Genomic DNA, 25,418 nt, shown 5'->3' with positions numbered 1-25,418 from the left:
AATTGACAAAAGACATGAAGAAACAGGCAGCAAATAAGGACACAAGAAGATATTCAAAGTTATTGTCCATTAGGAAAATGCAAAATAAACCACAATGAGATATCACTATATACCTATCAGAATGGATAAAATATAAAACAGTGACAACAGCAAATGCTCATTAGGATGAGGAGAATATGGATTACTCATACATTGCTGATGGGAATGTACAATGGTGCACCCACTCTGGAAAAATGGTTTGATAGTTTTAAAAAAAAAATAAACGTGTAACTACCATACAACCTGGTAATTTCTCTACTGAGCATTTATCCCAGAGAAATGAAAACCTATGTTCACACAAAAACCTATACAAAAATGTTTGTAGTAGCTTTGTCAACAATAATCAAATCCTGGAAACAACTCATATGTCCTTCAATGGGTGAAAGTTTAAATAAACCATGACACCATGGAATACTCAGCAGTAAAAAGAAATGAACTATTCATAACCACAGCAACATGGATCAATCTCCAGACAATAATGCTGAGTAAAAAAAGCCAACCCCAAAGTTTATACACTGGATGTTTAAACTTATATGACATTCTTGAATGACAAAATTATAGAAATAACAGATTAGTGGTTGCCAGGAATTTAGGAGAAATTGCAGGTAGAAAGAAAATGGATGTAGCTGTAAAAAGGCAAACTGAAGGATTATTGTGGTGATGAAAATGTTCTCTACCTGACCATGTCAATGTCATTTCCTTGATTGTGATATTGTACTATAGTTTTGCAAGATATTACCAATGGGAGCCAATGGGTAAAGGGTACATAGAATCTCTCTGTGTTATTTCTTACCACTGTTTGTAAATCTACAATTATCTTTATCAAAAAAAATTAAAACGATGAATGTGTTGGACTAGATTACCTTTGAGCGATTTTCTGTATCTGAAGTTCCATAATTTTTTTTTGGGGGGGTGAGGTCTAAGGGTCCACTGGCTCTTGGTTATAAATGGTGTCCTACTTCCAGTAGGTGAAGTTTCTTACAAATCTGGACACCAATGTTCATGACAGTAAGTCAGGGTCTGGACAACATCAAAATGAGGTTGTAATTGAGGTATGTAAAAATGAGGTATTTAACTAAATTAGACAGAGCCTACAGAACTACATCTATTTACAGATGGAAAAAACAGAGGCTAGGCAACGAAAAATTCCTCACACAAGTTGAATGGTTAATGGAAGAATGCATACTAGGAAGAACGCAGGCTTCTAAATGGGGCCCTTACCACCACAGCAGTTTGTAAATATCTACTGACCTGATAGCCTGTCCAAACTCTCAAACACCACCCAGCCCAAGTCTTTTCAGAGCTCTACTAAAATAGCCCTGGTGGATGAAAATCCTTGGACAATCCTAATAAGTAACATTTTACTATAGCAATAATAAAGGAAAAGGTGTTTTTTTTTCTTCTTGTTCTTTTGTTTTTTAAGGAATGAGGCCAGAAAGGAAAGGAAAGAAAAAGAGCAAAAGTCAGCCAACTTTTTCTATATAGTACCAGATGGAAAATATTTTCAATTTTGTGGGCCATATGGTTTTTCAATTACTCAACTCTGCTGCTATCATACAAAAGCAACCAATGTGTAAAGAAATGTGCGAAGCTTTTTTCCAACAAAATTTTATTTACAAAACAATCAGTGGGCCAGCTTTTACCCACAATTCATAATTTGCAGACCCCTGCAAAACAGAAACAGAAGAAACATTTAGTGTTTGCACCTGTAGTGATAGTACCTATCTGATGGGGTTATTGGGAATTTAAAATAAAGTATCACATGAAAGTGCTTATTAATGGACTTAGGACGTAGTAAGTCAATGAACCTTAACTGTTATTAGGCAAGAAACAGACTGATCAAAGTCCTGTCAGAATCTTAGCCGACAGGTCTGGACTCCTTATCTTCAACAACATTAGTAACACAGTATGTTATAGCTGTCCTTCATGTTCCTCCAGGTAGATGCCCCTTTGTCCCAGAACCACTGTGGATTTCAAAGAGAGAATCACACCGAGGGTGAATTATTTAAACTATCATAAAGGATATCTTTCTAAGACTTTCTGAGGTAAATTTTCAAGAAGTATGCCACATAAAGAGTGGTTGAAGAAACTGAGTGTGTTTAAATTGGAGAAAAATGCCTAGAGGGATGGGAATGGGGGACATACAAGAGCAATTTTTAAATGCCGGAGTTGTGGAAATGGAAGTTGAATTTTGACAGGTGGCCCCAAAGGGCAAAAGAAGTAAGGCTAATGAATTCAGGTTAATGGAATCATATTTCAGTTCAACCTAAGGAAGATATATTTTTAATAGTCAGCTCTGTCTTATAAATGATTTAGATTATGGAAGTTTCCTTCTCTGAGGGCATTTAAGGAAATGTTGGATGGGTCACATAGGAGGTAGGAGAAGGCCACGTAAACTTTAAACACGGTGCAACTATGATTCTATGGAATAGGTGAAATGGAGTGTAGTAAATCAATCATCTATTGCTCTAAATTTTAATCTGTATTTACCTTTAGATTTGTATGCTATTTTATGTAATTTTGGAATGTAACTGTAACTAGCTACATTCATCCATCATTCATTCATTTATGTATTCTAAAAAATATATAGTGTATGCTTAGTATATGCCAGGCATTTTTCTAAGCACTGTAGATACAGCAGTAAATAATTAATCAGTAAACCATCAAAAAATTAAATAGAAAAGTATATCCTCCCTGGAATAATGAAATATTCCACTTTTATTTGCATATTCTTTTGTTATCTAATTGACCAAATTATTTATACAGGAGCACTCTGTAGGCAATTATTTCAATGATGTTAAAACTCAAAAATAGAAGAAGTTTCCTAAAGATGATGGATTAGGTAACTGCTATGCCTACTGAAACCCAGGATCACACCAAAATTATAAACAAATTATAGAACAATCAACCTCAAGAATCATCTAAAGACTGGCTGAACAAAGCCCTATAACTATGGATACAAAGAAGAGGCCACATTGAGACTGGTAGGAGGGACAGAGACACAAAACGGGCTGACCCCAAACCCACAGATAGTCATTGAACACCAAGAGGGACACCTCAATATCAGTGGTCCCCCTGGAAGAGAGAGGGGTCCCAGCCTCATACTGGGCTCCCCAGCCCAGTGGTCCTTTGCCAGGAAGAGGAGTTCCCACAACATCTGGCAATGAAAACCAGTGAGGACTCTGTCTGCTTGTCCTGGTGAGACAGAAGGCAGCTGGAAACCCATACATCCCCTTAAAGAGCCCACACACTTGCTTGCAAACAGTAACCTGGTCTCTGATGGGAAGGCAGCTGTTGGAGAAGCACCAGATACATACAGGAAAAGTCTCAATTATATGGCTCCAGAGTGACGGCTGAAGGGACAGAAGCCATTATCCCTATGTGGAGCTTGACTCATGTGTAGCCTACAGGAGGGCACCATCTTTTTTATACTGAACCCTCCCCCAAAGGGCCAAGTCTGAGATCGCATTTCTCTGGTAAAATCCATACATGGGCACCACCTTAGTGACACCCTGGGTCCTCACCCTGCACAGTTAGTACTGCATCACTGAAGACACACTTAACTACCGAGTGGCCAGTCCCACCTCACAAGCTGTGGAAGCCTTTTACAGCAGCTGATGGCCAAGGCAACCCAGAGAAGTTTTGGTGGTGGCAGTAACCCAAAATCTATGCTGCAGGCTCTCTTGGGCAGCTCTTGGGGATTTGCAAGCAGTGGCTGGCTGTGGTGTTCTAAGGGCATTTTGCAAAGTGGTCACAAGCCAGGCACGGGCACAAAAACTGAATCTGCATAAACTTTGTAAAAACTACTGACCACATCTCAGGGACTCCCTGGAACGCTGTCTTGCCCAGCTAGTACTGCATTGCTGAGGGCACTCTCAATACCATCAACCAACCCAGACTGCACACTTGAAATGGCTCTTTCAACTGCTGAGCCTTACGGGCAGCTGGCAGGTAGCAGTAGGCCTAGGGGCATTGGGCCTCTTGCTAAGCTGTCTCAGGCCCAAAATTGGTGGCAACCAGCCCCGAATCACAGTGAGACCACCCCCACATGCCTCTACGTCCAGCACAGGCAGCAGCACAAGCAACATACGTAGCTTTGTGGCTCCTACCAGGTAGCCATGGGCCAGTCACAGGCAAGACTGAAATTGGCCTGCAAGGGAGGCCCTCCCAAGAGACACCAGAAACAACATACACAGAGGCTGGCTTCAGACCACACCAGACCCCACAAACAGCCCACCTAAAGAGTGGCCTCAACAGGCACAAGAGCCCATGGGGGCAAATCCTCCCCTGAGGGTTCAGCCCCCACACAGCAGCTCATATACTGTGGGCATAGCCAGTCCTCACAGTCAGCCAGCCTGGGAGTCAATCCTATCCACTGATGTTCCCAAAGCAATCAAGGCTCAACTACAACAGAAGAACACACATGACATACTCAAGGGGCACTCCTGGAACACACACAAAGAAGAACAGGGAGACTGTGCCATTGGACCACATAGGACACATACTACATAAGGCCACCCAGCAAAGACAGAGACAAAGGAGAACTACCTAATATACAGAAGCAAACACAGAGAGGCAGCCAGAATGAGGAAACAAAGAAACATGTCCCAAATAAAAGAACAAGAGAAAACTCCAGAAGTAGAACTAAATGAAAATGGAGGCAACCAACCAACCAGAGACAGAGTTTAAAACACTGGTTATAAGAATATTTAAGTAACTTAGTGAGAAATTCAACAAAGAGATAGTAAGCATAAAGAAGAATATAGAAACCATAAAAAAGAACCAGTCAGAGTGAGGAATCCAATAACTGAAATGAAGAATGCATGAGAAGGAATCACCAGCAGACTTGATGAAGCAGAGGATCGAATCAGCAATTTGGAAGACATGGCAGCAGAAAACACCCAATCAGAACAGCAGAAAGAAAAAAGAATTTAAAAAAAAAAAAAAGATATTTTAAGGGACATGTGAAACAATATCTAAGGTAACAACATTCACATCATATGAGTACCAGAAGGAAAAAAAGAGAGCAAGGGATCAAGAACCTACTTGAAGAAATAATGACTAAAAACTTTCCAAAGCTGGCAAAGGAAATAGATATATAAGCCCAAGAAAGACACAGTCCCAAATAGATGATCCCGAACAGGACCACACCAAGACACATCATAATTAAAATGTCAGGGCCAGCCCGGTGGCTCAGACAGTTGGAGCTCCATGCTCCTAACTCTGAAGGCTGACAGTTCGATTCCCACATGGGCCAGTGGGCTCTCAACAACAGGTTGCCAGTTCAATTCCTCAAGTCGCGCAAGGGATGGTGGGCAGCGCCCCCTGCAACTAAGATTGAACACGGCACCTTGAGCTGAGCTGCCGCTGAGCTCCCAGATGGCTCAGTTGATTGGAACGCATCCTCTCAACTATTAGGTTGCCAGTTTGACCAGTTGGTTGGAGCGCATCCTCTCAACCACAAGGTTGCCAGTTCGATTCCTCAACTCCCACAAGGGATGGTGGGCAGAGCCCCCTGCAACTAAAATTGAACACGGCACCTTGAGCTGAGCTGTCACTGAGCTCCTGGATGGCTCAGTTGATTGGAGCACATCCTCTCCACCACAAGGTTGCCGGATCTACTCCTGCAAGGGATGGTGGGCTGCACCCCCTGCAACTAGCAATGGCAACTGGACCTGGAGCTGAGATGCATCCTCCACAACTAAGACTGAAAGAACAGCTTGAAGCTGAACGGCACCCTCCACAACTAAGATTGAAAGGACAACAACTTGACTTGGAAATAAAGTCCTGGAAGTACACACTGTTCCCCAATAAAGTCCTGTTCCCCTTCCCCAATAAAATCTTTAAAATTAAAATTAAAATTAAAAAATAATTAAAATGGCAAAGTTTAAATAGAAGGAGAGAATCCTAAAAGCAGCAAGAGAAATATAACTGGTTACTTGCAAGGGAGCTCCCATAGAACTATCACCGAATTTCTCAACAGAAACTTTGCAGACCAGAAGGAAATATTCAAAGTAATGAAAAACAAGGGCCTACAACCAAGACTATTCTACCCAGCAAGGCTATCATTTTCCAAGATAGGACACATGTTAGGCCACAAAATAATTCTCAATAAATTCAAGAAGATTGAAATCCTATCAAGCATCTTCTCTGACCACAATAGTATGAAACTAGAAATCAATTACAACAACAACAACAACAAAAAAAAAACAGAAAAACACATGGAGGCTAATTAACATGTTATTAAATAATAAATAGGTGAACAGTGAGATCAAGGAAAAAATAAAAAAATACCTTGAGACAAATGAAAAATCTACAGAGCACAGCAAAAGCAGTCCTAATAAGGAAATTCAAAGCAATATAGCCCTACCTAGAGAAACAAGAAAAATCTCAAATAAACAGTCTAACTTTACACCTAAGGGAACTAGAAAAAGAACAGCAAACAAAGCCCAAAGTGAGTAGAAGGAAGGAAATAATAAAGATCAGAGCAGAAATAAATGAAATAGCAATAAAAAAAAAATCAACAAAACCAAGAGCTTGTTTTTTGAAACGATGAACAAAATTGACAAACTTTTAACCAGATTCATCAAGAAAAAAAGAGAGAGTACCCAAATAAAATCAGAAATGAAAGAGGAGAAGTGAAAACAGACACCACAGAAATACAACAAATTTTAAGCAAATAGTACAAGCACCTTTATGCCAACAAAGTGGACAATGTGGAGGAAATGGATAAATTCCCAGAAGCATACAATCTTCCAAGGCTGAATCAAGAAGAAACAGAAAACCTGAACACACCAATTACTTACAATGAAATTGAATCAGTAATTGACAAGCTCCCAATAAACAAAAGCCCAGATGGCCTCACAGGTGAATTTTACCAAACATTCAAAAAAAGAATTAACACCTATTCTCCTCAAACTATTCCAAAAAATCCAAGAGGAGGGAAGGCTTCCAAGCTCAGTTTATGAGGCCACCATTACCCTGATTCCAAAATCAAACAAAAACAGTACAAAAAAAGAAAACTGTAGGCCCATATCCCTAGTGAACATAGATGCAAAAATCCTCAACAAAATATTAGCAAACCGAATTGAGCAATACATTAAAAACATCACACACCATGATCAAGTGCGATTCATTCCTGGTATGCAAGGTTGGTTCAGTAGCCACAAATCAATTAACATGATACACCACATAAACAAATTTAAAAATAAAAATCATATGGTCACGTCAATAAATGCAGAAAAAGCATTTGACAAAATCCGACATACACTTATAATAAAAACTCTCAGCAAGTGGGAATAGAGGGAACATATCTCAACATAATAAAGGCCATATATGACAAACCCACAGCTAACATTATACTCAATGGGGAACAGCTAAAAGCATTCCCTTTAAGATCAGGAGCAAGACAAGAATACCCACTTTCACCGCTTTTATTCAACACATTACTGGAAGTTCTAGCCACAGCAATCAGAGAAGAAAAAGAGGTAAAAGGCATCCAAGTGGGAAAGCAAAATGTAAAATTGTCATTATTTGCAGATGACATGATATTATAGAAAGAGAACCCCAAAGATTCCACCAAAAAACTGTTAAAACTGATAAATGAATTTAGTAAGTTAACAGGATACAAAATTAACATTCACAAATTGGTTACATTTTTATACACCAATAACAAACTATCAGAGAAATTAAGAAAACAATCCCATTTACAATTATATAAAAAAAAAATACTTAGGAATAAATTTAACCAAGGAAGTAAAAGACCTGTACTCAGAAAATTATGACATTGAAGAGAGAAATTAAAGAAGATACAAATAAAGGGAAATGTATACCATGTTCATGGATAGGGAGAATTAATATAGTTGAAATGTCCATACCACCCAAAGCAATCTATAGATTCAATGCAATCCCTATCAAAATACCAATGGCATTTTTCACAGAACTAGAACAAATAATCCTAAAATTTTTATGGAACCATAAAAGACCCTGAATAGCCATGCTGATCCTAAGAACAAAGCTGGAGGTATCACACTACCTGATATCAAGTTATATTACAAGGCCATAGTGATCAAAACAGCATGATACCGGCATAAAAATAGGCACATAGATCAATGCAACAAAATAGAGAGTCCAGAAATAAATCCATGCTTATACGGTCATTTAATCTATGACAAAGGAAGCAAGAATTTACATTGGGGTAAAGACAGTCTATTCAATAAATGGTGTTGGGAAAACTGGATAGATATATGCAAAATAGTGAAACTGGACCACTTTCTTATGCCATATACAAGAATAAACTCAAAATGAATTAAACACTTAAATGCAAGACTCAAAACCATAAAATTCCTACAAGAAAATATAGAAAGTAAACTCTCAGACATTATCCTTAGTAATATTTTTACTGATATATCTCCTCAGACAAGGGAAACCAAAGAAAACAATAAACAAACAGGACTACATCAAACTAAAAAGTTTTTTCACAGCAATGGAAACCATCAGAAAAATGACAAGACATCCTACTAAATGGGAGAAGATATTTGCCAATAATACATCTAGTAAGGGGTTTATATCCAAAAATTATTTTTAAAAATCTTATACAACTCAACACCAAAAAACAAACAATCCAATTAAAAAGTGAACAGAGGACCTGACTAGATATTTCTCCAAAGAGGCCATACAGATACCCAATAGACATATGAAAAGATGCTCCACTAATCATCAGAAAAATGCAAATAAAAACCACAATGAGATACCACCTGACACCTGTCAGAATGGCTATCACCAATAAATCAAGAAACGACAAGTGTTGGCGGGGATATGGAGAAAAGACAACCCCTGTGCACTGTTGGTGGGATTGCAAATTGGTGCAGCCACTATGGAAAACAGTATGGATGTTCCTCAAAAAATTAAAAATAGAACTACCTTATGACCCAGCAATTCCACTTCTGTGTATTTACCCAAAGAAATTCCAAGCAGTAATTTGAAAAAATATATGCACTGCTATGTTTACTGCAGCGCTATTTACAATAGCCAAGATATTGAAATGACCAAAATGCTCATCAATAAGTGATTGGATAAAGAAATAGTGGTACATATACACAATAGAGTGTTACTCTACCATAAAAAAAAAATAATAATAAAATGTTACCATTTGCAACAACATGGATAGACCTAGAGGATATTATGCTAAGTGAAATAAGTCAACATGGATAGACCTAGAGGATATTATGCTAAGTGAAATAAGTCAGACAAAGATAAATACCATATGATCTCACTTATATATGGAATCTAAAGAACAGAATAACTAAATAAAACAGAAATAGATTCATAGACACAAAGAACAAACAGATGGTTGCTAAATAGCAGGGGTATTGGGGGGATGGGTGAGAAAGGTGAAGGGATTAGAAAGTGCAAATTGGTAGTCACAAAATGTCACGAGGATGTGAAATACAGTGTGGGGAATATAGTCAATAATGTTGTAAAACCTGTGTATGGTTGTCAGATGGGTACTAAACTTATTAGGGTATCACTTCATAAATTATATAAATGTCTAACAACTATGCTATATACCTGAAAACTAATATAAAATAATATTGAATGTCAACTATAATTTATATACATATATATATACACACACTATATATATATATATATATATATATATATATATATACACATACATACATACACACATACATACAAGGGATGTAAAGTACAGCATAGGGAATATAGTCAATGGTATTATAATTGCTATGTATGGTGTCAGATGGATAGTAGACTTGTTGGGGTTATCACTTTGTGAAGGGTGTAAATGTCTAATTATTGTGTTGTTTTGTCCACCTAAAACTAATTTTAAAAAACTCAAATTAAATTTATAATCTGCTCTTGGATCTTGTGTAAAAGTTCAGAAAGAAGAGGACTGGGTTTTTTCTCCCCATAAGGTTGAAAAGCCCCCATAATCAGGCCTTTATTAAAGAATAGATACTATAGCTGTGACTCCAGGGGATAGAATTTGATACCAAGATAATAGGAATTCTAGCTTTCATTTATTCCTCCTAGGGTAGAAGTAGTAGTGTGGAGCTATATAGGAAATTTTTCTGAAATGAAATATGAAGGCCTCCACTTTGTTGCTAGGGCCCCCTTCATCTCTGACCATGTCTCTGTTGTGGTCCGAACTGATCCTTTATATGCACATGATGCCTTTTGCCTGAAAAGCCTTTAAATAGTAGGAGCTTCCCAACTTCCTATCACATACTCCCTCTCCATAGTTCTCTGAGATGGGACTGGCAAACATGGCATTTCTGAGCATCAAAATCATATCCCATCATACCAGTTCCTCATTAGTCCCAATCTCTACTCGTGAGAGGGGTATTGAAAGTCAATCTGGCTTTACAAATGTACAGACCCCCAAAGGGTATGATTTTAAGCCACTAAGAAAGATTCTCTGTCTTTAAAAGAAACTTCCAATTTATACAAAATGCAGGCAAGATTTATACAGAGATGTTTACTGTAATATTATTTGTAGTAGTAAATAGAAAGCAATCTATGTATGTAAGAATAGGGTAATCACTACAGAACATTATATAGTCTTAAAATTATGTTTATGAAGTATTTTAATAACATGGGGAAAATATATATGTAACAATATTAATTGAAGAGAATAGAAAATTATGCCATATGATTTCAAATTTAATTGAAAAAATGGTGACACACAAACAAAAAAGACTGGAAGATAAATATATCAAATAAAACACTAATGGTATTTGCCTTGGGTTATGGCATTATTATGATTCTTTTACTTCTGTACTGTATACATTTTAATCATTAAATATGTTTCACTTTTAAAATCAGAAAATAAATATATATTTTTTAAAAGCCTTTTCTACCTCTTCACAGATATCTAAAATACCAGCAGGAAAGCTTTGTATCTTATATTCTCCCTGGTAAAGAAAATCACGTAGGGGATCTGACCACTTTAAATATCATTTGTTCAGTTCAGTTAAATTATTATTTGTTAACTATCAGATTGAAAATTCTGTTTGTCCATTTGTATCTTTTGTTTAGACTTTTCAATCCCCACTTATCTCATTCCAGGTAATAGTCTCCAATATCCCAATTTTCTTCTGTCAAACCACCCCTTTCACCACCCTTCGCTGATGTGCTTCATGTAGAATTGACTCTGATCCCAACTCTAGGAGTGAGTATGTGACGAAGAGCATGGTATTCAAACATTAATAAATTTGAAAAGGGGAGATGATCCAATCAAAGCCAGTGAGAAAAAAATTAATATTTCACTAAGTCTACTGAAATAAAGGCAAATTATTTTTTTTTGTACTGGCATAGTACCTGGGGACTTGTAATCCTGACGTTATGAGAGGGCCCCATGTGACATCTGGGAATAAAACCAGGATGACCAAATGGTCAATTACTTCTAAGTAGAAAATCCTCTCCCAGGACACAAGCAAAACTCCATTGATGCTAAACGAAAGATAGAAACAAAAACACTCTACCATTTATCATCTTAAACCAGGATTCTACAAAATCAAGACAAAGTAACTGCTAAAAGAAGAGCAGGAAACCCTACCCGAGGTCAGTTACAGATGTAATACAGAGGCAGCTGCCTGACATGCGGAGGATGAACAGGAATATTGACAAAAAAACCCCAAAGCCCAGATACTAAGGGACAGCCTAAGACTAAGTTGAACAAGGGCAACAGCTAACCCTCTCTTCCCCTATTAGAAACCAGCACTGAGTAACAAGCCAAGGAGGCCACTTCTGGGGTAGGAGTAAGAACATGAAGCAAGACCACTTCTGTGACACAGGCATGCACAGATGGCTGAAAACTGGAGTATCCAGGCCATCTAATTTTAGCACCTTTTCCCCTGTTCAGTTCTGTACCCGAAAGATCAGAGAGCTATGACTTTCATAATAAGGGACCTGGGTGTTTTGTTTCTCAAAGTTCAAAATGAGCCCAAACTATAAAATAGCTGCTAAACTAACACACATTGTCTCAGGCTTATGCAGTAGTGGTGGTAGCAGTAGTAATAGTGGCGGTGGTAGCAGCGGTGGTAATGGTAGTAGTGGCGGTAGCGGCAGTGGTAGCGGTAGTGGTAGCAGTAGCGGTAGTGGTAGCAGAAGGCCACGTCCAAGGCCTAAGGCAGTGTGCTACTGGAGTTAGAGCAGGAGCCTTGGAATCAACCTATAGGTTCAAGATCTGTTTTTGCTATTTCTTAGCTTCCAGATTTGGACAAATTATATAATTTCTCAGTGCTTCCTTTTTTAAAACAGGGTTCAACAACTCAATTGAGTCAGAAAAAGAGAAAAACTCTCATAATATTTGCACAAAAATTTTCAACTCACCTTACCAGAAACATATTAAGCAACTTCAGTGTTAACATGTAAGATATAGACATGAAATGAGACACAGTCCCCGCCTATAATAACTCACAATTGGTTGGAGGAGAAAGATAGACACATGAGTCTACTATAAAACCAACTGAAAATAGCTGTAATACACATTCAAACCTACTCCTGACAAGGAAGTAATTAAGCAGCTCTCAGGGCTCCCAGATGGTTTAGTAAAGGAAGTCAGATTTGAGATGGGTTCTGATGGATGGGTAGGACACTCATGGCCAGAGAGCAGCATGAAGACATATCCCCTGGCAGAGAAACTATATAATATATTCTGGCAAAAGCAAGCAGACTACATTTGGGTGGTCAGAGAAAATGGAAAGCAAAAAATTGTCTCTTGGAATTGCCGAAAGGAGAAACCTATACAGGGTGGCTTGGCTTCCAAGCTGAAAGATCCTTGTTATGTTTAGTGATTCCAAATCAAACGAGAACAAAATTGAAAGTCAACGTGTACCATAAAAATCAACCAATTTTTCCATTAAAAAGCAAATAAAAGTAACCACTTGTCTACCCAAACTTAATTCTTAGATACTTTTGTCCTCAAAATACAATATCATCTTCTCTGTACTGATTCTGAGATTTGAGGACCAGAGTTTCAAAATCTTCAAGCCATAGTTCCCCCAAGAAACGAGTAGATTCTGGAAATGCTATACATGATTATAATCTCAGCCAGGGCCCCATTGTGCAACTACTAAAATAAAAAATTGTCCTGGCCTGGGCGACATAATATTTCTCTGGAAAGCACACAGTATATTTGGGCCTTCTCTCTGTTCTTTATCCTGAGAGGGCACCTAGGGCAGAGCCATGCTGATTGTCCATAAGAATAGCCTTAGGCTGAAGACAAAGTTGAGTAGGCAGTGTTCTGAGCTATCTTTTAACTCTATCCAGGTTTCAGGCAACGCACCAAGGTTTATGTGTTGGGCATCCAGAAATAGCTGCAAGCCCTTTAAGTAGGGGGTCTCACTCAAGCTAGTCTTCACAAAGCTTTGCAACAGGCAAAGAGCCTTGAAATCAATACCCAGGAATGAATCCCCTCTGGACACACCACCAAATCACCATGTTTTCAAGGCCAACTTCTTGTGCTCTGTCTTCTGTGGGCCTGAGGACCCTATAGGGTTCAGCACTGGTTCATCATTTACTGTGAGATCTAGTCTTGAGTCCTTTATTCATGAGTAAGTCTTACAGCAACAGCCATAAACTTCCAATTCCCATGTAATGCAATGTCTCCAGATATGTTGTCCTTTACTTGACTAAAAATTTCACAGCACTTTGAAAAAATCAAGAGTATCACTTAAATTTCTTAAGATGTTTCACAGAGATTTTATCCACTTGTTTAAAACTTTTTACATCTTATTTTTTGTGGGTGTTAGAGAGCATCTTAAAAAATCATCTGCATTGATCCCTGGTTCAACCAATAAGGTATTATCTCTATCTTATAAATGAGGTGGAGTCAAAAAGAGGTGACTGATTTGCTTTAAGGTTGTCAGAATAAATAATGGTAAAGCCAACACACCAATGTTGGTCTCCAACCTCCTAATATTTTGTTGTTTTTGTGTGTGTTTTGGGTTTTTTCCTATTACACCTAAGGATAGCAGTAAACCATTATGTGTAAAGTGGCGACTTAAGCCATAGCCTACCATTTACTTAGAAAAATGAATGTGGGCATATCATTTAATTTCTTTATGATTCAGGTTCCTTATTTGTAGAAAAGTGATGATAATCCCACATCGGGCTGCTGAGAGGATTAAATAATAAAGTTCTTAGTCTGGAACAATCATCATGTAAATATTTGATTTTACTGTTGCCATTCTCACTCCCCCCTATTTTACTAATTTTCCCTGTTGGATTAGGTGGTAGCAGCATCTTCTCCCATTGGACAATCTAGGAACTTTAAACACATCTTTAATAACTACTCATCCAATGTAGCCCTTCTCTCTTACTCTATAGTCTATGGATTACAAAGTCTTTTTAATTCTAATTTCTAAATATCTCTTAAATTCATTGTCTACTCAGCATCCTCTCTGACAAGACTGTCGTTCTGTCCTGAATTTCTCACTTGGACTATTTCAAATACCTTCTTCTCAGTCTCTCTTCCTCTAGCCAACCTTCCCTGCCCTGTGATGTAACCTCCTTTGGAAAAGCAAGTCCTACCATATCATTCCCTGTTTCAGATCTTCCAGTGGCTTCCCCATTGTGTCCACCAGATCGGCATTACAATCGTTCTGACCAACTCCAGCTCCACCATCAAAGATTCTAATTCAGTAGGTCTGGAACAGGGCTTAGGAATCTATTTTTCATGTGCTCCTCTACTAGATTGTGGTAAAGGTTTTCATGGACCAATGTTTGGGAATCATTGAAAAAGATAAAATGTATACTCATTAGGATGTCTTATAAAGTCCTTCACAATCTGGCCCTCAACGACCCCTCCAGGGAAATTATATGCCTCCTTTCCCCTTGAAGTTTTCTTTAGCTAAGTTGCTCCTTCTCCTGTGCTCCCAAAGTTCTGTATGCATAACTCCCACAATGACACCTATTTTATCACACTTCCATTGGGCTTGCACCCGTGGTTCCCCCACTTGCAGAGCCAGCTTCATGGGCATGTGGCCTGTGCAGTCACACAAAGCCATGCTCTCAGAAGGGCCCCGAACTTGGTTTACTGCTTGCTAGAACCATCCTGAAATTCTTAATAATTGTTGAACGAGGGCACTTCATTTTCTTTTTTTCTTTTTTGTTTTTAAATAAAGTTTATTGTGGTGACAATTATTAGTAAAGTTACATAGATATCAGGTGTACAATTCTGTATTACGTCATCTATAAATCCCATTGTGTGTTCACCACCCAGAGTCAGTTCTCCTTCCATCACCATATTTTTGATCCCCTTTACCCTCATCTACCACACCCCTCCCCCCTTACCCTCTGGTAACCACTAAACTATTGTCTGTGTCTATAAACCAAAAACAACAAAAGAACAAGACAAACAAATGAAAAACAAAAACTCAAGAGCACTTCATTTTCATTTTGCACTGAGCCCTATAAATTATGTTCTCTGTCCTGCCCACTCAACTGTGAACTCCTTGAAAACAGAAGCTATTTGCTATTCACTTGAAATCCTCCTTAGTTAAAACAGAAGACTCCTGGTACAGAGTAGGGGTTTGGTAAATATTTGTTGAGCTTATACATGAATGGATGAAAGGATAGAATAAAGTATCTCATAGAAAACTAGTGTAATGTGGTTAATTAACTCTGAAGAATAAGCTTTGTGTATGTTTTGAGGAGAGAGGAGTCAATTGATAAGATCATAAGATGTTTGAACTTTCCAAATAAATAACAAAATTTCCAAGGTTTCTCTTTAACTTGTTCAAACTGTATCTCCATTTGATTCCTGCTGCCTTTCTGTTCTTCTCAGAATGCAAAATTGCAGGTTAATGGAGCTTGCAATTGCGCTATCATAAATATGCCCCGAGTGTTTGTGCCAAGCATTGTGCTAACTTCGGGATGGGGGAGCGGGTACTGGAAAAGGGAAGGGGGAGGCCATAGAAAGGTGAACCAAGCCGGGTCCCCGTTCTCAAGAAGCAATGAAATCTTACTCTTTAAGATGAGTTGACTTCATGGGAGTTCTGTAGCAATGAATCGAAAATAAAGACGCTTGACTTGGCCAGCGGCCCAGCTTCCTGAACATTTCAACTGACAAAATGTCTCAGTCTGAACACAATTCCTCTACTATGAGATCTGTGGGTTCACTAGTTAACATTGGCAACCAACTCGGAGGTGCTCAGGAAGCATAATAAATAAGTGGCTATTGAGGTGGGGGAAGAGCTTTTGCTCCCTGGTGTTAGAGAAGAAAAGACGAACATCGACTATCACAGTGAGCCAAATAATTGGTGAGGACAGATGTCCCTAGCTCATGCTGAAGGCATGACAGGATTTCCAATGTGGCAAAGACCACACACCACCCTGCTTCCATATTAGTGCCCGTGCAGTACTGACTTCTTGCTGGTCTCAGAAATGACATGGACATTGAAAAAGACTTTCTCTTGCTTTTCCACAATCCCTAAGTTTTAGTCACCCAGTCTACTAATTGATAAAACATCAGTAATAACATTAAGAGATCCTCGTCAAAAAAACTGTAAGTGCCGATAAGTATATAGAGATGTGTTCAACTTCAAGAAAATGTAAAAGTAATACAGCCCTAAAGTATCGTTTTCACCTACTACAGGGCTAAAGTTCAGAACATTGATAATGTCCAACATTGGCATGCCTTCAACACTTTTACAACGATTTTCTGCTCCTCGGTAAGGAAAGCACGCTTGATCCTGTAACGGACACATTTAGCACACATGGATCCACCATAGGCCCTGCTGACATGTTTTCCCATTTTAGACAAGCTCATCAGAACTCTAGGTCTCACAGCACAAACTCTGCGAAGTCAGCCTGGGCACACACCACATGCAGATTTTGGTGCTTTCCCAACCTTCTTGGTATACAGGTAAACAATTCTATTTCCAGGGGTTTGGGACAGCCTCGTTTTGTTGGAAGCTGTATTGTAGGACAGCATCCGACGGTATGTCAAACTCTGGCCCATCCTGAATGCCTGTAGACACCGTCCCCGGAAGAGCTGTGATTGATTTTATTTGTTTTGGCATGATGCATAGAACAAATAAATGGATGATATCCAAATACAATGATATCCTTATTGTACTTGGATGTGTATAGGGGGTGGGAGAGGTAAGTCTTGAAGAAATAATATGTTCGGTGGTATGCTGGTAAATATTTAACAACCAGCCTTCAGGTGGGCAGGGTGGAAGTCCTGTGTGGCTTTACCAATTTCTATGGCAAATACTCCCAACATTATTCATTTAAAGCTACTAATATGATGCCACTAAATGTGGAGTTGGAACGAGATGTACAGTAGCACATTGTTACGTAGTATTTCCATGATACATACACAACAGACATAAATAATTACAAGAGTATAGATAATATTAAAATGTAGTAAAATAATTAGAAAGTAATAAGTTTTGTGCATGCATTTTGTATAAGTCTGAAAGGAGAGTCACCAATATAACAACATGAATCACATCTGTGTGGAAACTTCATGAATCATATTTACTTTATTCTTAGACTTTTACATGTCATTTTAATATTTTTACAGTAAATATGTTACCTTTATAATCAGAAAAAATAATTCAAAGGTTTTTTTCTTATTTGTTAAAAACTAAGAAAGAAAAAAAAAATCAGACAACGTCACTTTTAATACAAGTCTCGCTGGAACAAAACACTTTTCCAAAAGGAGTTTGATTTCTCTAGGATGTCACTAAGGATAGTGATCAGCAATGTTTGAATCGATTCCACCAGATATCTTTGTTCAGTCATGGTGTAAGGAAATGAGCATTCAGTGTTTCTAAGGTCTTTCAAAATATAAATATGCAACACCAGAATTCAAAGGCCCTCTGATACTCTCAGTTTACAAATATGGAAACTGAGTCCCAAGACAGGTAAGTAGTTTCCCAAAGTAAGCACTGCAAAGCAGGGGAAGAGGATGACTCAGCTCCCTTCCACTTATAAATGGTCTCCATAGCTTGTGATTAAAGTATATATTCCCCAGTTGTCATTATTTCATGAGAAGAGATACTTCCTAATTTTAGGAAGTAGTATTCATTAGATTGGCTAATTGCTGAAACCCTGACTTCTACATCTTTGTTTAGGTGATTGCAGGTCCAGAATTTTATACTTGTCGAAACACTCCCACATAGATTAACTCTGTTGATCCTCATAAGAGCCCTGTGAGACAGGTGGGGTAAGAAGGACCACTCCTATTTTACCGATAGGAAAACTGAGGTTAGAGCAGGCAAGTGGCTCACCCAAGGCTAGTGAGAGCCGGGTGTCTGTTTTGGTCATGGTGCTGTTTGGGAGTCAGTCTCCTCTTTGTGGCATTTTTGGAGTCATCTAGGTGAGCCTTTTTTAAAGGTTCATTTCTCCATTTTCCTTCCTTGTCCTTTTAACAAATTCTTTCTTCCATTTTTCCTGTCTCATTTTGCTCTTAAGAATATTACTTTCAAATCACCTAGAGTTGCTCTTTGGTTTCTGTTTCTTTTATTCTAGAATGAAAGTTAGTCCCAAACATCTTTAGGCCTGTAAATATTCCTGTCCTTCTCTATTTGACATGAAGGCTAAACCTTAGAATGCTGTTTTCTCTTGAAATTTGAAGTCATTTCTAACATCAGAGGAATGACTTCTGCAAAGGTCCAAACAGTGTATATTATAAAGCAAGAAACTAAATACTTTGGTATGACACATTTCTAGACAATCTTGGCTTTCTAAAAGTGCTAACACTGAAGCCCAAGGAAACAGGCTTACTCAGACAATACAAATCATATATAATGCAACAGATCCTGGGGAATCTAAGATCATATGTTCTTCTAAGCTTTGCTTATTTAAGGGAGGAAGTGTGTTCTCCTTTTAAGAGTATATGGTAATGGATGGGTGTTGGACTTGATGGGGGATCACTTCATAAGTTGTATGGATGCCTGGCCACTGTGCTCTACACCTAAAACTAATACAAAATAGTATTAAATGTCAACTATAATTAAAATATATAGATAGATAAATAGATAGATAGAGATAGAGATAGATAGTCACAAGATGTAAAGTACAACATAGGGAATATAATCAATAGTATTGTAATAGCTATCGATGATGTCAGATGGATAGTAGACTTGTTGGGGTTAACACTTTGTGAGGGGTGTAAATGTCTAATCATTATGTTGTTTTGTACACCTGAAACTTATAATAATAATAATAATAGTAGTAGTAGTAAAAAGTACAATGTTTGCAGGAAGACCTGAAAAAGGTATGAATGAGCTATGTTCAGGTCCAGAGACAAAAAGAACTACCAATTTAAACTAACCTGTGTGGTGCCTCAGCTCCTGGATCTACGCAACCTTAGACAATCAAATTCTCAGTGCATCAGTTTCCTCACAGTTAAAGTAAAAATCCTAACACCTCACAGAGTGTAGTGAAAACTAAATTAGCTAGTAGCCAAGAAAATATTTTGTAAGCTAAAAATTACTAGGAACATGCATGGAATATATTTAAGATACCTTGATAATTTTTGAAGTTTACTGCTCTGTAAGGGGAATAGAGTAGTAAGTTCAAAAGAGACAGTGTCTGATAAAGCAACAGGCAGGTGGCCAGGTTTCTCCAGGAGGAACAAGATGGACAGCTCAACAGAGCATACCAGTTGCTGCACATACACTGAGACTATTGGCCAAGTGACTCCTCTCCAGAAAACACAACGTCCCTTTCCATATCAAAGGTTCTCTCCTAATTGGACTTTCAGCTGCATACAGAACAAAGTCAACACCATGATGAATTGGGTGGTGCTATTATGAAGATGAATATTAACAAAATTCCTTTGCTAGAATGTGTAGACTGCAGAAGGGATAGCAGTTTCCGTAGAACTAAGATTGTCTACTTGCAAGTAGACTCTTAATGACTCTTGAATGACAAATTGTCAAAAAGCAAAAATGAGTGCACGGGAAAAGAGTGGGTGTGTTTTGATCTCATAATTTGAGGGAGATAAAAAAAAAAAAAATTAGTGAGAAGGAGACCCTGCCTTCTGGTGAAGAGTATTCAAGATAAGAATCAAATTTTCAACTTAATATACAAAGTAATGGAATATTCACTCTCTAAAGAAAACACTTTGGAAAAATAAAGAGAGTCAAAGGTCATGTCTGGTGACATTTGTGTAAGGTCTAAAGGCAATTGTCATTTGGCGGTCAAATCTGGAAAAAGTAAGAAGATATTAAGAAAGCCACATAAATTTGGGTGCCTTTTATTTCCTTATAATTTCTTCAGCTTTGATAGTAGAATGGATCTACATTTAAAGGTTCAAAAAAATGTTGTTGCTATAGGAACAGGTAAGAAGATTAGACTTGAAAGACCAGTTTAGGAACAAAGAATTTAATAGTCAGGGCTAAAGCAATTCACCAAGAAAACATTTTAAATAAATATCTTTTGGGTTTGTTATTTACATATTAATTCCAAGAAGATAAAATGCTAATATAGAATGAGAGCATCACATTTTAACATTTTAATTACACCATTATGGACCCCAAAGACTATAATTAGCAGAAAGGCTATATTAAACAGAAGTAACACATTTCTAACTCTGTCTTGATTACATTGTAATTGAGAAATACAGCTTTAAATCTAGCAAGAGCATTAAGAATTGTCTTTGATTTTCCTACAGTTCCCCAGATGGGAACACACCTAAAATAAAAGAGACAGTAAACTACAGAAAGTTTTCTACATCTAGGGAACTACAGGTGAAATTCTAGAAGTAAACCGAAATGAGTGTAGGCTGATAACTGTTAATATTTTATGTTTTCCCTGTCCAACAGTCTTTGTGAACACAGATATGTGAGAAGAGAAAGTCAAAGACCCAGCTGTACTCCTAGTTCCCATTGATGTTCCGCTCCTTCCTATCAGGGAATACTCTGCTCCTCACTTTAGGGTTTTCCTGAAATTATTAGAAGTTTTGAACAGAACTTGCTACGCTGGTAAGGCTCAAACATGCACCATAAAGTGGCATTGTACTTCCCTCCCTTTCTGTTTTCTTTAACAAGAAAACATTCTTGATAAAATGAATACAATATTTTCAGTCTAGCACATTTCTGCTGTCAGAGGCTACATTTATGGGACAGAGAGATTTATGGGACAGAGAGATCGCCTGGACATTACCTTTTCTCACATAATACTAGAGTCCAACTGCGGAGAAGTGTGTGTGGAGACAGAGAGAGACAGAGAGAGAGAGCGACCGAGAGGCTGGGGAACAGGAATGAAGGAGAGGAATGTGGCTAGAATCTTACCATCTCATTTTCTTCTCCTTCATTGAGCAAAGCATGCTGGCTCTTCTCAAAGTGGTCCCCCATGAAAAAGTGATCCCACTCCTCCTCCCTGACCTTCCCAGAGGAGCCGCTTTCAGGACGAACTTGCTGAGGCTCTGCCGTTGTCAGCTGACTGAAAGAGTTAATGATCCTCCAGGTAAAAACTCCTTGTGCACACACCTTCCTTCAGTAAATGACAACACTTAGAAACTGAACTCCTCCCACAAGTCACCCTCAGCTGAGAGCACTTTGCCTGCTCCTTCTTACTGCATTCTCTCAGAGCAGCTGTCCCAAAGGAGGTGGCTCCCATGCCGATCTTTTTTTGTGCCCAACTTACAGGGAAAGAACTCACTGCCTGCCAGTGTCTGCCAGCATAAGACATCTGACTACAAATCCAACTGGACAATGCAGAGTTGGCAGGACCCTTCTGAGGAACGGGGCAGACTCAAGAACTCCCAGGTCACTGCTTTATTCACAGAGGCTAAGGAATTGGGGTTGGGGTGAAGTTACGTAGCTGCAGATTTTATGTGATTAATGAAAGCTCCAACCCATCAGCTTTTAATAGTATCCTCATTCATTTTACTTACAAAGTGTACAAGTTATGACTAATCCTCTTCAAAAGGCATTTGTAATAGCATTTCTTTGTGTATGCAAAAAGCATCCTACTTAATGAGTGTGTGGGAAGAAGTTTACTCTTGTGAAAGACAATTAGAGAAAAGAACAAAAGTGTAATCAAACTATTTTAGGTAATCTCCTTTCACTGAAATATTGGTGGTTAAAGTCTTAAGGGGGTCTAGAAATAAAATATCCAAGTGTCTACTTAGCAACACTCATTTTTTAACTTATTCACAAATTCATTTAATAATTCATTTAATTCACAAATTCATTATTTGAGCAGAGAATACATACGACAGAGACTACAGAAGGTCTGACAATTAAGTTTGTGAACTTGTTGCAATGATGTTGCTAACCTTTTTAATTTATTTTTTGATTCTAAAGATTGCCTGTAATTTTCACTCCAGTACTCATAATGCCCGCTTTCTTGTTATCCTTGCAAACAGTTGTTTGGGATATAATGCTGCATTAGACCCAATCCAAAGGTTATCTTGCCCAGTTTTAACATTCCAAAGGTTTGAGGATAAGGTGTGCAGGTCAGTTCCTCTGGGATGGCAGCTGCGACTCCATTTTAAAGTGGTTCCATTTATATTGTTTTTTTTTTTTTTAATTAGTTTCAGGTATACAAAACAATGTAATAGTTAGACATTTATCATTTATATTCCTCACACAGTGATAACCCTCCTCCCCCCATCTACTACCCCTCTGACATCACATACAGGCATTACAATTTCCATTGTCTCTATTCCTAATGCTATACTCCACTTCTTGTAACTATATATATATGAAATTGTAGTTGACATTCACTATTGTTCAGCTTCAGCTTCAGGTATACAGTGCAGTGATCAGGCATCTACATCATCCCTGAGGTGGCCTCCCTAATGAGACAAGTGTCCATCGGATACCCTACAAAATCTTTACATTATTGATTAAATTCCCCAAATTGACTTTCATGTCCCCGTGGCCATCTTGTGGTTACCGACTGTGCTCTCTAATCCCCTCGGCTTCCCCCTTATCCCCACTCTCCTCCCATCTAGCAACCCTCAGTTTTTCCTCTATGTCTCTGAGGCTGTTTCTGATTAGTTCATTCATTTATTCTTTTCCTTAGATTCCACATATAAGTGAGATCATATAGTATTTGTCTTTCTCTGTCTGACTTATTTCACTTAATATAATGTTCTCTAGGTCCATCCATGTTGTTGCAAATGGTAAGATTTCATTCTTCTTTTTGGCTGCATAATACTCCATTGTATAAATGTACCACAATTTCTTAATCCAGTCGTCTACCGATGGGCATTTCGATTTTTTCCATGTCTTGGCTATTGTGAATAGCGCTGCAAAAAACATAGGTGTGCATAAATTTTTTCAAATTAGAGTTTTGGATTTCTCCAGATAGATACCTAGGAGTGGAATTGCTGGGTCATAAGGTATATCCACTTTCAGATTTTTGAGATACCTCCATACTGTTTTCCATAGTGGCTGCACCAATCTGCAATCCCTCTAACAGTGCACAAGGGTTCCCTTTTCTCCACATCCTCGCCAGCACTTGTTGTTTGTTGGTTTATTGATGATAACCATTTTGACTGGGGTGAAGTAGTATCTCATTGTGTTTCTAACCTTTTTTAATATCAGAGAGATTATTCATTATGAATTTGTACCAGCTGGACAAACAGTTAACCAAGTTTACTATTTGGAAGTGCTGAAAAGACTGCATGAAAATGTTAGCCGACCAGAACTTTTCACCAACAATTCATGGCTCTTGCATTATGACAATACACCAGCTCACACAGCACTGTGAGGGATCTTTTAGCCAGTAAACAAATAACTGTATTGGAACACCCTCCCTACTCACCTGATCTGGCCCCCAATGACTTCTTTCTTTACCTGAAGATAAAGGGAATATTGAAAGGAAGACATTTTGATGATATTCAGAACATCAAGGGTAATATGATTACAGCTCTGATGGCCATTCCAGAAAAAGAGTTCCAAAATTGCTCTGGAGGGTGGACGAGGCACTGGCATCTGTCCATAGCTTCCCAAGGGGCGTACTTCAAAGGTGACCATAGTGATATTCAGCAATGAGGTATGTAGCACTTTTTCTAGGATGAATTTGCGAACTTATTTGTCATACCTTGTATATAAATCAAATCATATTTGCTACCCTCAGACTGATGTAGTAATTCAAACATGCAAACAAATATGATAGAAGGTGGTTAGTTATTATGAAAGCTGGAAAGGTTTTGTAACCACATTTCTTTGTGTATGCAAAAAACATCTACTTAATGTGTATGTAGAATTAAGTTTACTTTTGTGAAAACATGTAGAAAAAGAACAAAGGTATAATCAAACTATTTTGTGTAGTCTCCTCTCATTAAAATATTGGTGGTTAAACGCTTAAGGAGGTCTAGAAATAAAATATTCTTCCAACAGCCCTGTAAAATTATTAGTCCTATTTTATGTCTGAGCAATCTTTGCAGCCCTGCACAAGCTCCCTCAGCTGGTTGTAGATCCTAAACTCAGGATTTGCAGTGATTACAAATCCATGCTCCTTTCAATACAGTCATGTGCCACATAAGGACATTTCAGTCAAGACAGACCACATAGATGACAGTGGTTCCAATAAGTTTATGATGGAATTGAAATTTTTCTATTGCCAACTAATGTCATAGACATCACTGCCATTATAATGTCATAGCTCAACCTATTACTCACGTTTGTGGTGATGCTGGTGTAAACAAACCAACTATGTTGCCAGTTGCATAAAAGTATAGCATGTACAATTATGTACAGTACCTAATACTTGATAATAACAAATGACTGGAGACTGGTTTATGTATTTATTATACTATACATTTTATCATTATTTTAGAGTGTAGTCTTTCTACTTAAAAAAAAAGTTTTGCTGTGAAACAGTATGCCATATTATACTGGCATCTTGTGTTTACGACGTCTCTTAATTGTAAGATTTTCTCTTGTACTTGATTTATTCTCCCCATTGTTAAGTGGCATATGACTGTACGACAGATGCAATGTGATTTTGCTTATATGTGGAAAATAAAGAACAATATAAACAAATAAAACAGAAACAAACTCATAGATACAGAAAACATTTTGATGGTTGCCAGATGGAAGGGGGGTTGATGATGTAGGTGAAAAAAGGAGAAGGGATGGAGAAGTACAAATTGGTAGTTACAAAATAGTCATGGGGATGTAAAGTAAAGCATAGGGAATATAGTCAATGATATGGTAATAACTATGTATAGTGCCAGTTGGGTACTAGACTAGTCAGGGGGGTCACTTCTTAAATTATATAAATGTGTAACCACTATGCTGTACACCTGAAATTAATATAAAATAATATCGAATGTCAACTGTAATTGTAAAATTAAAAAGGGTGAGAGGGAAAGTGAAGGAATAAGAGGTCCAAATTTCCAAGTATAAAACAAATAAGTCATGGGGATGTAA

General features: G+C 37.9%; 1 protein-coding gene and 1 pseudogene across 1 annotated transcript in view; both read right to left on the bottom strand.

Moving 5' to 3' along the window:
• ATP13A4 (ATPase 13A4) overlaps positions 1–21,639 on the bottom strand; it is a 124,756-nt gene extending 103,117 nt beyond the window's left edge. The window contains exon 1 of the mRNA XM_033090237.1: positions 21,321–21,639. Within this exon, the coding sequence (XP_032946128.1) occupies positions 21,321–21,383 (63 nt within the window). The 5' untranslated portion in view covers positions 21,384–21,639. The remainder of the gene's footprint in view (positions 1–21,320) is intronic.
• On the bottom strand, positions 12,056–17,032 carry LOC117037574 (60S ribosomal protein L34-like; annotated as a pseudogene).
• Positions 21,640–25,418: the final 3,779 nt, after the last annotated feature.

This window comes from Rhinolophus ferrumequinum, chromosome 2 (genome assembly GCF_004115265.2).
Source record: "Rhinolophus ferrumequinum isolate MPI-CBG mRhiFer1 chromosome 2, mRhiFer1_v1.p, whole genome shotgun sequence".
Classification (NCBI taxonomy): domain Eukaryota; kingdom Metazoa; phylum Chordata; class Mammalia; order Chiroptera; family Rhinolophidae; genus Rhinolophus; species Rhinolophus ferrumequinum.
The sequence above is the reverse complement of the archived record's forward strand: the minus strand, read 5'-3'. Positions and strand labels throughout refer to the sequence as shown.